Source organism: Phaseolus vulgaris, chromosome 11, assembly GCF_051622355.1.
Source record: "Phaseolus vulgaris cultivar YP4 chromosome 11, ASM5162235v1, whole genome shotgun sequence".
Lineage (NCBI taxonomy): Eukaryota > Viridiplantae > Streptophyta > Magnoliopsida > Fabales > Fabaceae > Phaseolus > Phaseolus vulgaris.
Genome location: NC_143508.1, coordinates 5,398,723 through 5,413,031, shown reverse-complemented (window position 1 = coordinate 5,413,031; position 14,309 = coordinate 5,398,723). Strand labels below are relative to the sequence as shown.

Here is a 14,309-nt window from a genome sequence, read left to right as displayed (position 1 = left end):
GTATTCTCATTTTTTTCTAATTATATAACTCTTATATAGATAATATTTTATACACACTAAAAGAAAAAAAAAAACCTTCAACTTTGAAACAAAGCACACAAGAAAGATACAAGCTGAATAACATAAAACATAAAAACAGGTGCACATGAAAATCCTGCTGATCCCGCAAATAAAAAAAACCGTCATTGCTAATTGTTAAAATAATAACTCATTCAAATAAATATACGTTTGTTTTCCTCCTTGACACAACATAAATTATGACACGAAATTAAAAAAAAAAGTTCTAAGGATGTTACTAAACAGCATAACCTATAAACTTACAAATCAATTCTTACGTGGGTTGGTTTATGATGCTCACTGGTTCAACAGGTCCGTTAAATACATCATAATAGTTGAAGCCAAAATGCAAAAATCAGAAGCAAAAAAAAAGCGTAAAGAAATCCACTATGAGAAGATGATAATAAGTGAAGAGTTTGAGTGAGTATGACAAATGTATGAGCAGGGCGCAAAGTCTGTAAAAGGAAATTTATTGAGTGTCAGAGGCAACTGACAAACACGAAAAAACATGTGAATGATACTTAAATTCATGTAAGGCATTCTATGTTTTCATATTTAATGTTGCTAAAAAAAGTATCACAAAAAAGGATGAATGAGCCGAATTAAACATGTCTTGTACCTAAAGTTGCAGATTTAATTCCTCAATATCAAAATATGGCAAGTCTTTTCTAAGAACCTTGAATCTGGAAAAATTTCCCATCTCTGCCTTCTCACACTAAAATTCATGTACCAAAAAAGGATTACAGAAAAAGATAAAATTATGTTCTTTGCTTCTTCCGGACAAATTCTTAATGTCCTTTCATAGTACCCCCATAATTTTTTTAATTTTAAAAATATACTTATGCAAATAGTTCAATATTTTTTTAATTTTAGATTGTATAATTCTAAGACTTTTCAGATTATACAATATAAAATATAGTAAAATAGATCTAATGTATCTTGGGTTATATAATTCAAAATTATTCTGAAATATCATTTAAATTTAATGTTAGAATAAAAAAATTGTATTTTAAATTGTAAAATCTAGAATAATAAAATCTGAAATATAATGTATTCCAGATTTAACAATCTGAAATACAAATCACAATTTATAGTTTGAATAAAATTTGAAATACAAATTTATAAGTTTTATAATCTGAAATACAAATTTTGTATTTTGAATTCTATAATCTAAAATATAAATTCTGTATTTTGGGTTGAAAAATACAAACTACAAATTTTTTAATTTAGATTATAGTATCTAAAACGAATAATTTTAGTATTTTAAAAAATATGGGATATCAGAAGAAAATAGGGAGGTGTAGTAAGAATTTTCATTTTTCTTGTTTTGAAACGAACCCAATTAGGCCATATTATAAGGCCATCATGCTAACATGTTTTGATCAAAACATGATCTTTGTAGGAGTTCGTTAATACGCTATATGTGTGACTTTTTTTATTTTATAGTTATATTTTTTTTTAATGAAATAATTTATAAGCATTTGATATTATTAAATTTGTAACTAATATTTTAGCTACAAGAAAAATACTAATATTTTAGTGCACATAAGAGCCTTCATAACATAATGCATGTAGACCATGACCCCAAATAAGTTTTAAGTGGTTACAGAATACAACTATTTTTAAAATAATAAAAATGAAAACCAGTTTGGTGTAAAAAAATGAAAACCAAATAAATTTACCCAAATTAATTCACATTAACCTATAAAATGACTAGATTGAGTTTAATTTGTTTTGAGAGTGAGTAAGGAACTCCATTCAACTGAACTCATTTAAACTCGTTTATCATCCCTCTTACTAGCTCTTGTGATTTTCTAAAATGACTTTGCTTTAATATTAGTCCATTTTCTTGACCAATGATCATTTAAACATATAACATAATCTATTAATATTATTATACTATCATTTTTTAATAGTTTTTTTAATTATCAAAAGTAAGAGTCACTTCTTTATAAAAAAATTATTTTTTAGCTGTCATTAAAATAATATTAATTCCTAGTTGATCAATTATGAGAGAATATAATTAACAATACAAATAAAGAAGATAAAATTTGTGGAATGATAGCAATAACATACAATTAAACTAATTGTTTTTATTTTTCTCTTATTTGGTACATTTCTTTTATGTTTTGCACATATTTTGAAGCACAAATATAGCATTTCAACCAATCCACTGAAAGTATCAAAACTATGATGATGGGTTGGTGTTGCCACTGTTAGCTCCTAATCAGCTTCCAGGGTCCTGACCCAGTTCCAATCCTGCATCAATGTGATTTCTTTAATTCATTAATGTTGTAAGAATAGCAAAACCATTAGGAAAAAAAAATACAGGTGAATTTCTACCTCAGAAGGCCCACAATTGCTCTAAGACCCATATAGATGCTCAAAGCAATCCAAATTCCTGTGAAACCGCCAACAGATGATAAAACAAGTAGACAGATTATGCTGACAATTGCCACCACAACCTGTGAAAGTGAAAAGAAGATCATAATGAAGAAAATCAGTTTCTATTCTAATGATTCTTTGGTTCATACTTAATACCACACAATAGAATGAAGCAGTTTTGAATATTGACCCTGCATCGTTTATAACGAGTAGTAGTGCATTGAAAGGAACAAAATGTTTAACTATATAATCTATTATAGCATGAAAGAAAATACCCACCAATGAAATGGCTGAATATGCAAAATCAGATGCCCCAAAGTTGATACCATCAAATACAAATGCCAAAGCGTTGAGGGGTTGAGTGGCTGCTACAAACTGATCAAAATAATGATTATGAATTTAAGTTTCACCGCTTTGGAATTGAAAAGATGAGCTAGTGATTTGAACATAAGTTACCGGGATCCCAATTCCAATGAGGTGAATGACATTAACATCTTTGGTAAATAGTTTAGCTCCAAAATGCAGTCCTGTTCCAAGAATGAATGCAAGAGCTAACCCCAGAACCAAACCCAGCTGCAGTATAATTGCTTGTTACATTGCAACTAATCAATTTGTTGCAGAAAGATAGGGAAATATTTCCACATTGTAAAGAACCTGTAATACTCGAGATGCAGTTGCTTCGGCCTTTTCATAGTCCTTGTTAGCAAATGCACCTGCAAGAATTGCCTGAAACAAGCATGATATCATCATAGAAGTTATGAATAAATGGAAATAGATTGAGATCGAAAGTTTCCTTTCTTTTGCTCCTAAAGAGTGGCACGATATAAAAAACAATCATTATTATTGCACCCACTTATATAATATGATCAGTTAAACTGATTTTTGTTAGGGCTTTGATATTAAGAAGTGGATTTTAAGTCTAACTCAACCTTATAAAACTGACTCATAAGGTGAGATCTGCATTCATTTCTATACAATGAAATGTCCTTATTTCTAGTCGAGCTCAACAAAATTGAGTTTAATGGCTATGCTAGGTCGGTGTAAAAACTCTTATATGTTGAATCAGTCGAAAATCACCTCTAATGTGACTTTTCATGTAATTATTGTATAAATGAAAATGATCATACTTGATAGTTTATGATAGGATGTTGGCATAAAAATGTTTTATACTATCAGGATATAGTCTATCTTCTCAAAAGGATTCATGTGGATGTCATTGATGCTTTATGAAGGCTTTGGTATGAAACATGCATGATTAGCACAGCGGGACAATGTGATTGTATCTAACCTGTCCGGCAACAGCCAGACCATCGGCAAGAAGGGACACAGCTAACCAAATCTGCAGGCAGACTTGAAATGCAGCCATGGATGTTGGTCCCTTGCGTGCAGCTAATGCTGCTGCCAGTGTCACACAGAATGTTACAGCAATTACTCTTACAAATAATAGAAAGCCTGGATGAAAAAGTTGAAACAGGAAAGCGAAAATGTAGTGTCAAATGTCAAGGATCAAGCGCTTGGTGACCTTAATCCAAGGGAAACATTTAATAATAAAAGTGTGAACTTGAATGCAAAAGGAAAGATGAAGAGCAAGGTAGATATTTTAGAAGCACCAAATAATGTGATTAAACACCATGAAATGAATTCAGCAGATTGAGAAAATTCTATGCTTGCTTTCATTAGTGTCATTGCAAGTTAATCACTTATAATGCAAGAAAATTCTATAAAGTTAAGTTGGTGGAACTGGTAATCTGTTTTGTAATATAGGATATGAAGCTTTTAAGAATTTATTTCTATAATAAACTAAAAAATGTACATGCCATTCCCTTTTCAAGGCTTTGGTCCAGCAAAATAAATCCTTACCATTTTTAAGAAATCGATGAAATTGTAGATGCTTGATGCTTGGCGGTATAAGATCAACTTTTTCCATCAAGCTCCACAGGAGCATAAGTAAAATTAGGTACCTAAATCACCAGTTAATTAGAAAATAAGAGATGACTTAGGCCAAAAGGAATAAAAGGAAAATAAGAGATGAGTGACGTGATTATGCTTCCAAAAGATGTTTGCAGACTCATTCATATTTCAATGGCAGTTTAATCAGTGCAATGAAATGAGACTCACTGAGATATAACATGAGCAACAGCTGCACCACTGACCCCAAAGCGGAAAACAAATATGAATAAAGGATCAAGGGCTACATTGGTCACATCTCCTACCACTAGACCACATCAGAGAAAGAGCCATTAGAATCAGATAACAGCAGGATATTGCTACACTCAACATGTCACAATACAATTCTGTTAAGGCATACATGTGGCATATAAAGGTGTTTTAGTGTCTTTGAATCCTCGGAAGATTCCCTGCATAGTTAACGAGAGAAGAACTGCAGGAGCACCAAGAGACCTCAATGTCAGGTAGTTATGTGCATGGTTTAGCATAAGAGAGTCCTGTATAGATGTTGTGTACTAATTAGCAATCATCCATGATGCTGGTACAAGGTCGTATCACTAAAGGAACACGTTGAAATAAATGCCAACTGCTAAAAACTAAAAGAAACATTCTCAATATTTCCATAAAGCACTTACTGAGGTTACTCCCATGAAGTTCAATAAAGGTTTTGCAGCAGATATGAGGAACATTGCTTGGATGATGCCAACAATGCCACCGATAAGTAATGCTGATGAAGCAGAAGAGATATGTCTTTTCTTATGTTCAAACTTAACTATATTAAAGTCAATACCAATCAAATCTGATTTTTGCACATTTCCACCTGTGTCTGACCAGAAAAAGAAAGGGTTTTAAAATGTGCCATGTATAAACCTCTTTTTATTGGCAGTCCTGTGGAGCAATAAGATGTTACTCCAGAAGATACCTTTTTCAAGTGGTATTAGTTCTTTCATTTCAGCATCTATAATTGGACTTGCCTCCAACCATTCATTCTTCTCTACCTGAGGACAGGCTTCAGAAAGGGTATCTTCCTCAGCCACAAAAGAGGTAGTGACACTGACAAGTGGGAATATTGCAATTCTTGATATCTGATTGAAGAGTGCTATGGCCACCCCTACAGCTGCAAGCTCCACTGGACCTGTAGGCATGGACCATTAATATTCAACAATAGATAGCCATGTCATTTAGCAAACTTGGATTGAGACTGGTGTGTGTTGTCTATACTGAGCTCAAAGCTACTAAAGTAGTAGAAAATACCTATTTGACCAATAAATGCTGTGTCAACCAGTGAAGCAATAGGGTCAGCTGTCAAAGCCATTGCTGAAGGCAATGCAATTGATAATATTTCACGACCAAGATTATCAGATTTGAAAACTAGTCTGCATTGAAATGAAAATCAGAAACTGCATCAGAATTAGGAGTGTAACAGAACAATCATTTAGAATGAAAAACCAATATCAATGTGGTCAAAACCAATATAAATGATACTGTGTATTTTGTTTAATGAACAAACTAAACATTTTACAGAAAATGTTAAAAGAATTTCAGGAAAACAAAAGAAGATAGTTTCCTTGTACGTTAGGGAAAGAAGGAGAAAGATAAAAAAAACAGTACACAGAAAATAAAAAGAAACAAAAAAGATAAAAGGACTGTGACTTTTCCCACCGTTAATAATAACTTGTGTATCTAAAGATGGTCATTCGTTTAGAGTTTCTAAGTTAAGGTACATAAATTCATTTGAAGTACAAGAGAACTTATCAAAAAATTATCTAAAATCTACTCATTTGAAATGCTATTAAATCCTACCTAGCATCTTTAAACAAACTGAAAATTGGAATTCTCCTTTCATTTCCTGCTGAATAAACGGTATCTTTGTCAGCCATCTTATCTAGGATGACAAACGTGCTTCTTCACTGCACAAAAGTAGCAGAGAAATTCAAGTCATGAAAAGGATACATGATATGCTTCAATATGTAGAAATGCATTGTCCTTTTAGTTTTCTGGTTGGGATTTTTGCTTGATGTGATGTCAGAATTCAGAGGTGGTTTGTCCATGTTTATTTGGTTAAATGTCCGATTGAAAAACAGTTTAGAAAGAGAAGTGTTATCTATCTCAGTTTCAGAGGAAGTTCAAAGGAAATTTCCTCTGAAACAGCTTTAAAGTATGAAACCTGAGAGTAAGAGTAAATAGACAAGCACAAGTCTTCTTAGGATGAAAGCAAATGCCTGAGATTCTATTTGGTGAAACAACATCTAATGTGAGCATTGAAATCTATGTTCCCATTATTAACTCAACAACAAAGGGTATAGAGTAGTTAGCATGCCCCATGGACACATTATATCACAATAAAATTTTGATGGGTAGGAAGAGTAGGAGAAAGAGAAAGAAGTGTAGAACCGAACAAAAACATTTAAGGTGCATAGGTGGCAGTAATGCCAAAGATAAAACAAAAGTGGCAGTGTCCTGCAGAAGAAAACCACAACCCTTTTTAGGAAACAGTGAAAGAGTAAGGACAATGACAGCCACGTTCCACATCAAAGGCTTCCGTGATTGTTTTTCTTTTGGTATCTGAAAAGTTTAGAGTAAGATAACAGAAACATCCTTTGGTAATGTCATAAGAAATCACTGATCTCAACCAAGAGTTATAAGGAAATTCACTTATTATTGTACAAATAAGAAAATCCAAGAACCAAACATAAGTCACAACCTGACACTCCTCTGTTGAAATTCCGTGATGGTATCTTGGAGCTATGTGGAAGTGCATTGCGTCTGCTTTCACAATTCTCTTGTTTTCTGCATATTGCCAACTTCCTGCAAATAGTGCTGCTCAATCGTCATCATCATCAATGGTGTTAGTTAGTAAATTTGAGGAGATAAAAAGAAGTAAAATGTTACTTTCACAATTGAAAGAGTACATTGAAAGACATATGTCAACAAGAGTGTGATGTAATGCAATTTTAAAATTACTCAATTTCGGTAAAAAAGTTAATTTTTTTTAGGATTGTTAATATATCAACACTTATAAAAGAAGATAAATCATAAAAAAAATATATATAAAAGAAGATAAATTAAATGGATGCATGAAAATTTGGATACATGAGAAGGAGAAGAATAAAATTTCCATTTGTAAGAAAAAGAAATAAAAATATTAAAGTTATTGTTTGAAAACTTGAAAAATGAATTTGATTTTAAGAATAAGTTATCTAAAACGAAGTAGGTCATGGAGAGCATGAAAAATTATAATTATTTAGTGAGTGCTTATAGGCAAGTGAATTTTCAACAAGTTCAGTGCACTTAAATGAAAATTACTATAAAAAAATGGGTTTTAAATAGGAAATTGGCGTATTTTTATTATAAATTTAATGATGACGAGATGATAATGACTATTATCAACTTTTCGTTTCACTTGTTAAAGTTTGGCACATTGATACTTTGTTTTTGTATTATTGTTTTCTATTGCTTGTTTATCATTTATTGAACTTTTTCCCTACTTTAAGTTATTAAAAAAATCTAATTTAATTCCAATAATATTTATTGTTGTGATTCATTTTAATTTCAGCATTGCCGTTTAGTTTTGCACATTTCTTTCTAAATCAATTTATATAAAGAACAACTTAATATATATAAACTTTGTTTTATATTTGTTTAAAAGATCATCAAACTCATACGAATATGTGAAAATATTTTTTCTTAGAATCTAAACTAGTTGTTTTATTGAAATTTATTGCTTTTTTTGTAAGTCTAGATTATTTTTATATCATCTTCATTTCGCTTAAATTGAAAGTTTTAAAATTATTAGTCTAAATAAAATAGTTTGCAATTTGTATTTCTTTTTTGACTATTCGAATTGAAAATCCAATTTTCACCGAAATCAGTCAGGGATACTGGTAGGTATTAGCAATAATTATAAATCTTTTTTAAATTATTTATTCAGTAATTCCCTTACTTAAAAAGTTAAATTCTTTTCAGTATATTTTTTATGATATTAAATACGAATACTTTTTTATTTAATCCTTATTTTATTTGTATAAAAATATTAATAAGAAGTTGTTAATAAAAGTATAGTAAGAGTACACTAAAATTGAGTAAAACAAACCAAAGGTGAAATATTTACTCTTACGAACCAATCAATTCATTCAAACTGTTTAAAATACCGAATATTAATCAATAAGATTTAATTAGAAGTAATGATTAAAAAATATTTTTATTAATATATATTTTTAATATTAAATGTTATATTTTTATATTTTTTTACTTTTAATCATTTTGCTATTTACTACTCTTAAAATAATTCTTAGCAAAAATGTAAATATATTTGTATTTTTATTAAATGCCTTTTTTTAGTTATGTACCAATGTTTCAAAATACTCTAGCATTCTTTCCATTGCAATTCAACTTTCTTTATGTTAAGATTAAATGTTATAACAACTTTTCTTTCTATAAGTATTAAATTTTCAACTTCTCCATATATTTGTTTCGTCTATGGCAAAAGAAAATGCTTTTATACTGGAAAATAAAACTAAAGTTCCTTGAAAAAAAAATACAAAATTGCATTCGCGCAAGTATCAGTTTTTTTAAAAATTTAATTCGATTTTATTATTTTTCTTAAACATTAAATGCTAAGCTAGTGTTGATTGTAATGTAATACGCTGTGTTTGACTTTAAAATATTTATTAGGGAAATTAGTTTAAAAGACACATTTTCTCGAAATTTTTATTTGATTCAATTCAATTTTTTTAAAAGTAGTAAAAATTTCAAAATAAATTGAATCAGAACTATAGTTCAAACGGATTTATTTGGACCCAGCAAACAATAAATGTTTCTTCTTACACCTTCAAAGAATTTGAACATCTCCCGTTCATTTTCAAAATGTAGAAAGTACATTTCCGAAAATTCACTCATTGATGAACAGAAAGGTGCCATAAAAATTTATGGGTTTATCGAAGGAAAAAAAATCCCAAATTATTGAGTCTTTAAAACCCCTCCTTAAATCAGCAACAACGTTATAATAGTATTCAGAGTAAGAAAAAGTGAATGCATAGAAAAACATTTTGAAAGTATTATTGCACTCATTAATATAATACCATTACAGTTTATCTAAAAGAGATCAATACTGTTCCGAAAACTCAGATTGATAACAAGCAAGCTTTCACCGCAACATAGATAACAACATTTAACTGGGTTTATGAACACAAGTGAGATGATGATAACTTGTCAAATGCTGAATCATACTAAAGTCCCACACAACACAAGAATATAACATTTGTTCAGCAAAATTTAATATTTTATAGAAAAACGCATTCAAGGCATACAACTACAACATATCCTGAATGGCAGGATGTCCTTACATTTCAGAAAGAAAATGAAATGTTCTACCCGGGTCTAAAATGACCAACTGTATTCATGTCGCACCTAAATCTCCATCAAAACCTCCCAAAAGGATTATTTTAGAAAGAATCGGAAAAAAGATTAGCAGGTTGCTTCAACTGCTCATAGTAAGGAGGATTAATACATGAACGTATACAAAAATCTTAAATTAGAAATCTTGTGTAGGCAAAATTATATAATAGGCTTCTTACCACAAGCCAATGAATTTCCACCAAACTCCTCCGAGTCCAAGCCAGATTACAATGTTAACAATACTAATGAGGAATCCATAACCCCACCATTTAGCAAGGGGAACATAGTTGGCACCGAAAAACACAGGAGCTGATCCAATTCCGTAATGAGTAAGGCCACCCATAAGGTTGGAGAGGAACGACAGCACTATGGCTCCGAAGAAAGGTGGAGTCCCCAGAGCAGTGGAAACAGACAAAAATGCAGTAAACATGGCGCCAATATGAGCAGCTCCACTTGCAAAGAAGTAATGTGAGTAAAAGTAGAGAAGGACTAGAATCCCAAAAGATAGTTGCCATGATAGACCCAATCCACCAACAAACTGTATAAAACAATGACATAAGTAAATCATTTCATTAAAATAGTCAAGATAATAAATTATTCTAATGAGTTCTCAAAATGTAAAGTTCGATTTTGTAAACACATGCACAATGCATATTCTCTTTTGCTGAGTTGACTATGAAGGTGACGTTGATAAACTGAGAAATAGGAACAAAGCAGAGGAATGAAATAAGATGCATGATGAAGACTTCATTCCAAGAGATTAGACAAGCAAACTGATCAGTCGTAATATACTAGAGGCAAGTATGTTCAATAATCATATGCAGTTGGTGGAAAGCTTGATCAGCTTCAGCATATTTCAAAGCACTAAAAAGGTTCCTGCGTTTGCTTGGTTTGGTCAAACAACTAAAACAATTTAGTAATGAGAAATGAAACTATTTGTTTAATAGATTCACAATTTCACCCCCAAAAAACAGATAAAAAAGTAGCAAACTAACTAAACAACAATTATCACGAGCGGCATAAGTTATGTTAATTGAATATTTGCTAGCAGAGTAAAGATACCAGAAAATGAAAAAAAAAAATACCTTGACTACCGTTTGACTGAACCAAGAAATGAGGCCATATTTGTTCAAATACCCAGCCATTGCTATGAGGGCAGCAAACCATGTGAGAGTATCCCAGGCAACTCCTTCCGCTAAGCACTCCTTCCATGTAACAACCCCTGTGACAAGAAGTACAGATAATCCAAGAATTGCAGCAGATACAGCATCAACATTAAGAACTCCTCCAAATACCCAGAGTCCTACCTGGCAAGTGAGAAGTAATAAGTTAATAAACAACCAAAGATTCTTAGGCGTTTAAAGCACCACATTAAGTATTCACGTTATCAAGACATACAACAATACAACTACAAAATGATTACTTTCACAGACTAATAAGAAGCTGCAAGCTTCTGTGACACTCGCAACCAAACAAAATTAAAGATGGCATGACTAGTAAACCGATGTTTGATATTTCCACTTAAGTCCTGTGATCAGCCTAACACTGAAATTGAATATTCACTTAACTAACGGCAGAAACCCCAACAGCACAGTTTAAAAACACATTAGGTTCAAAATATATACTAACAAAATAAGCAAAAGATAGCAGGTGAGTGACCAAATGAGTTTGTCGGGGCCAACTATGCATTCAAATCAGCAGTTCTCCCAGAAGAGAACAATAATGTGCGATCATATTTCAAAAACAATTTTAAATCCCAAGCCCTTGATGAGTGACTAACAACCCTAGACTGTCAGAAACCAAAATAAACAGACTTATCCCACTGCAAAATAATAGAGTTCCTAATGCCATCAAAGTATCCACAAATTTGGCTCCAAATTAGTTGATTCAATTTCACCACCCTATTGCACAATGCACGCTTTAGTGTAGTGTTAGTCCACACAAACAACAGAATAGACTGACCTATTCCTTTAATAAAACCGCCATTTTTAAAAACATAACTCTTTTAACTTCATATTCAAGTTCAATTTAGTCCTAAGTACAATATCACTCCCACATGTTACATTCTACAAAACACTACTAAGAAAGAACACCAAATCAAGCTAAACTAAAATCAAAATTCATGTCATTACCGTGAGAAAGAGAGTAGCAGTCATGATCTTCTCATTGGTTGTCATGGGCCCCATTGTCGCCAACTTCTCTCTCGCAAGCTTAGGAGCATCGGGACTACTCTTCAGAGTCGGAGGGTATATAACGTACAAAATCAACGGAACCAACACCAACGACACCAAGCCAGGGACAATTGCAGCTTTGGCCCAATCCAACCACCCAATCGTCTGGTTAATGGAATTTAGCGTCAGCGTCGCGCAGAGTGGATTCGCCGCCATGGCCGTCAGAAACATCGCCGACGTAATCACCGAAGTCTGAAAGCACGTGAGCATGAGCCACGCTCCCAACTTGGTCTCCGTCCCGTCGCCGACGTTGCTCCCGCACGCCACGCACAGAGCCTTCACGAGCGGGAGGAATATCCCGCCAGCTCTCGCCGACACCGAGGGAATCGCTGGCGCCAGCAGCGCCTCGCTGAAGACGAGGCTGTAACCTAACCCGAGGGAGGAGCTGCCAAAGAGCTTCACGAACTGGTACGCAACACGGTTCCCGAGCCCAGTTTTGATGAATCCCTTGGCGAAGAAGAAGGCGAGAGCGATGAGCCAGGGGATCGGGTCACCAAAGCCGGAGAACGCCGCGGCGAACGGTAGGGTTTTGGTGAGAACGGAAACGCCCAAACCTAATATCGCTACCGCGCCGAGGGGCAACGGTTGGGTTATAATGCCGACGATTGTGCCTAAGAAGATCGCGAGTAATTGCCACGCGTTACGGTTCACGCCCGCGGGAACTGGTGTGAACCAAAGTATCACTCCCGTGGCGATGGAGGCTAATAGGGGTTTTATTGCAGCGCCTTGCCATGGCTGAACCGGAGCCGGTGTCGGCGCCGGAGTGATGGGAGCTACGGTAGCTCTAACAGTGAGAGAAGAGTGCTTGCGATTGAAAACGAGGTTTGTTTTTTTAAGTGAGAAATTTGGGATGGAGGAAATCGAAGTGGTGAGGTTTGGTTTCAGTGAGGAAGCTGGAAAAGAAGTGAGACGATTGGGTTTGAGGGCCACGGCGGTGGTGGTGCTGCGGCGGAGGCGGAGAGAGGGGAGGGTGGTGGTGAGTGCTACAGAGGCCATGGTGGTGGGAGTGGGATCTGGTGAGGTGGCAGTGTTGGAGCTTAATAGAGTGGCAGCATGTGATGTGATGTGAGGGGTTTGATTATGGGGCGTTAGATTTGAAACGGACGGTGGAGATTGGAAGTGGAATATGCGGCTTTGTTTGCTGGTGAGAAATTGGTGGTTTGGGTAGGTTTTAGCTTTGTGATTGACGTCTGAGATGTCGATGTCTCCGCCACACGAAAGAGAGAGGCAAAATAATGAGATCAGATCTTGTTTTCTTCTCTGTGGGTGGAGAATCCAACGGGGCCAGAAACACACGTGGCGACAGGTGAATGGGTGTGTTGCCACGTCAGATTGTCTCTTTTGGTGAGGTGGAATGGGTGAACACGTAACGATGGAGACATGGCATGCATCCAAAAATAAGATAGGCAAATTCTTCCTGCACCATAACAATTTTAACCTCCACCATATCAATTTTTTAAATTTTCAAAACTACCCTCCTGCATCATATCAATTTTAACTTCCACCACATCAATTTTTTAAATTTCCAAAACTACCCTCCCGCACCATATAAATTTTAACCTTCACCATATCAATTTTTTAAATTTCCAAAACTACCCTTATTCCAAATTAAAAAATCCAAAATAATAATTATAATTGAGAAATAGAAAAATACATGCTGGACAAAAAATTATGAACACAAAACTAAGAATACATTATGGATAAAAAATTTCAGAATTCAAAAATATGTTCCGATTGAAATCCAAAATATTTCAAATAAAAGTTTTAAAAATAATTTTTCTATTTTTGTGTAAGGTTATTTTCGTCATTTAGGAGGGATATTTTTGTCATTTTCTAGAGTGATTGGGTGCATGCTGAAATTGATATGGTGGAGGGAGAAATTGCCAATAAGATATCATGTTTTGGGCCTTTGGATCGTCCAAAAGGCCACAAACTTCTTTGGAAACAAAAAACCCAACTTTCAAATAACCTGAGTAGCCCTTTTCTTTTTTTGTATTCAGTTAGATTTAGCTTTTTCTGTATCTGCTTTCAAATAAATGATTTTTTTATAAATAATATGAATTTAAATTATCTTTAATATGTTTTCTAAAATAAAATTAATTCTTCAATTTGAAAATGTAAACACTAAAATTGAAAATTTACTAAAAGTACAATTTTATTTTATTTTTTGAAAAATGAGGAACTGGTATATACAGTTTGTGATCGATAGCTAGAAGAGAAGACAATGTGATAAATATAAAAGAAAATAGAAAGACAGTGATATGCATTAAAAATGATGTGGTGTTTTTCTAT

General features: G+C 33.4%; 2 protein-coding genes across 4 annotated transcripts; both read right to left on the bottom strand.

Moving 5' to 3' along the window:
* Positions 1-2,130: 2,130 nt before the first annotated feature.
* Positions 2,131-6,681, bottom strand: LOC137831874 (protein DETOXIFICATION 42). 3 transcript variants are annotated; one of them, XR_016517742.1, is made up of 14 exons: positions 6,557-6,681; positions 6,193-6,299; positions 5,644-5,765; positions 5,312-5,524; positions 5,025-5,215; positions 4,751-4,886; positions 4,561-4,657; positions 4,303-4,403; positions 3,731-3,894; positions 3,097-3,168; positions 2,899-2,969; positions 2,722-2,817; positions 2,401-2,522; positions 2,131-2,316 (listed from the first exon to the last, which is right to left on the bottom strand). XR_016517742.1 is itself a non-coding variant. In XM_068639767.2 (14 exons), the coding sequence occupies exons 2-14, from the start codon at positions 6,267-6,269 to the stop codon at positions 2,274-2,276; spliced, it is 1,551 nt and encodes a 516-aa protein (XP_068495868.2). In that variant the 5' UTR covers positions 6,270-6,299; positions 6,557-6,681; the 3' UTR covers positions 2,131-2,273. The 3 variants fall into 3 exon arrangements, 2 of the variants coding, with proteins under 2 accessions (XP_068495868.2, XP_090153965.1); XM_068639767.2 differs by having other exon boundaries at positions 2,899-3,015; XM_090297839.1 differs by having other exon boundaries at positions 2,899-3,015; positions 5,025-5,209.
* Positions 6,682-9,648: 2,967 nt separating this feature from the next.
* Positions 9,649-13,279, bottom strand: DIT1 (dicarboxylate transporter 1). Its single transcript, XM_068615743.2, has 3 exons — positions 11,919-13,279; positions 10,872-11,093; positions 9,649-10,324 (listed from the first exon to the last, which is right to left on the bottom strand). Exons 1-3 carry the CDS (start codon positions 13,011-13,013, stop codon positions 9,962-9,964), a joined length of 1,680 nt encoding a protein of 559 aa, XP_068471844.2. The 5' UTR covers positions 13,014-13,279; the 3' UTR covers positions 9,649-9,961.
* Between the last annotated feature and the right edge of the window lie 1,030 nt (positions 13,280-14,309).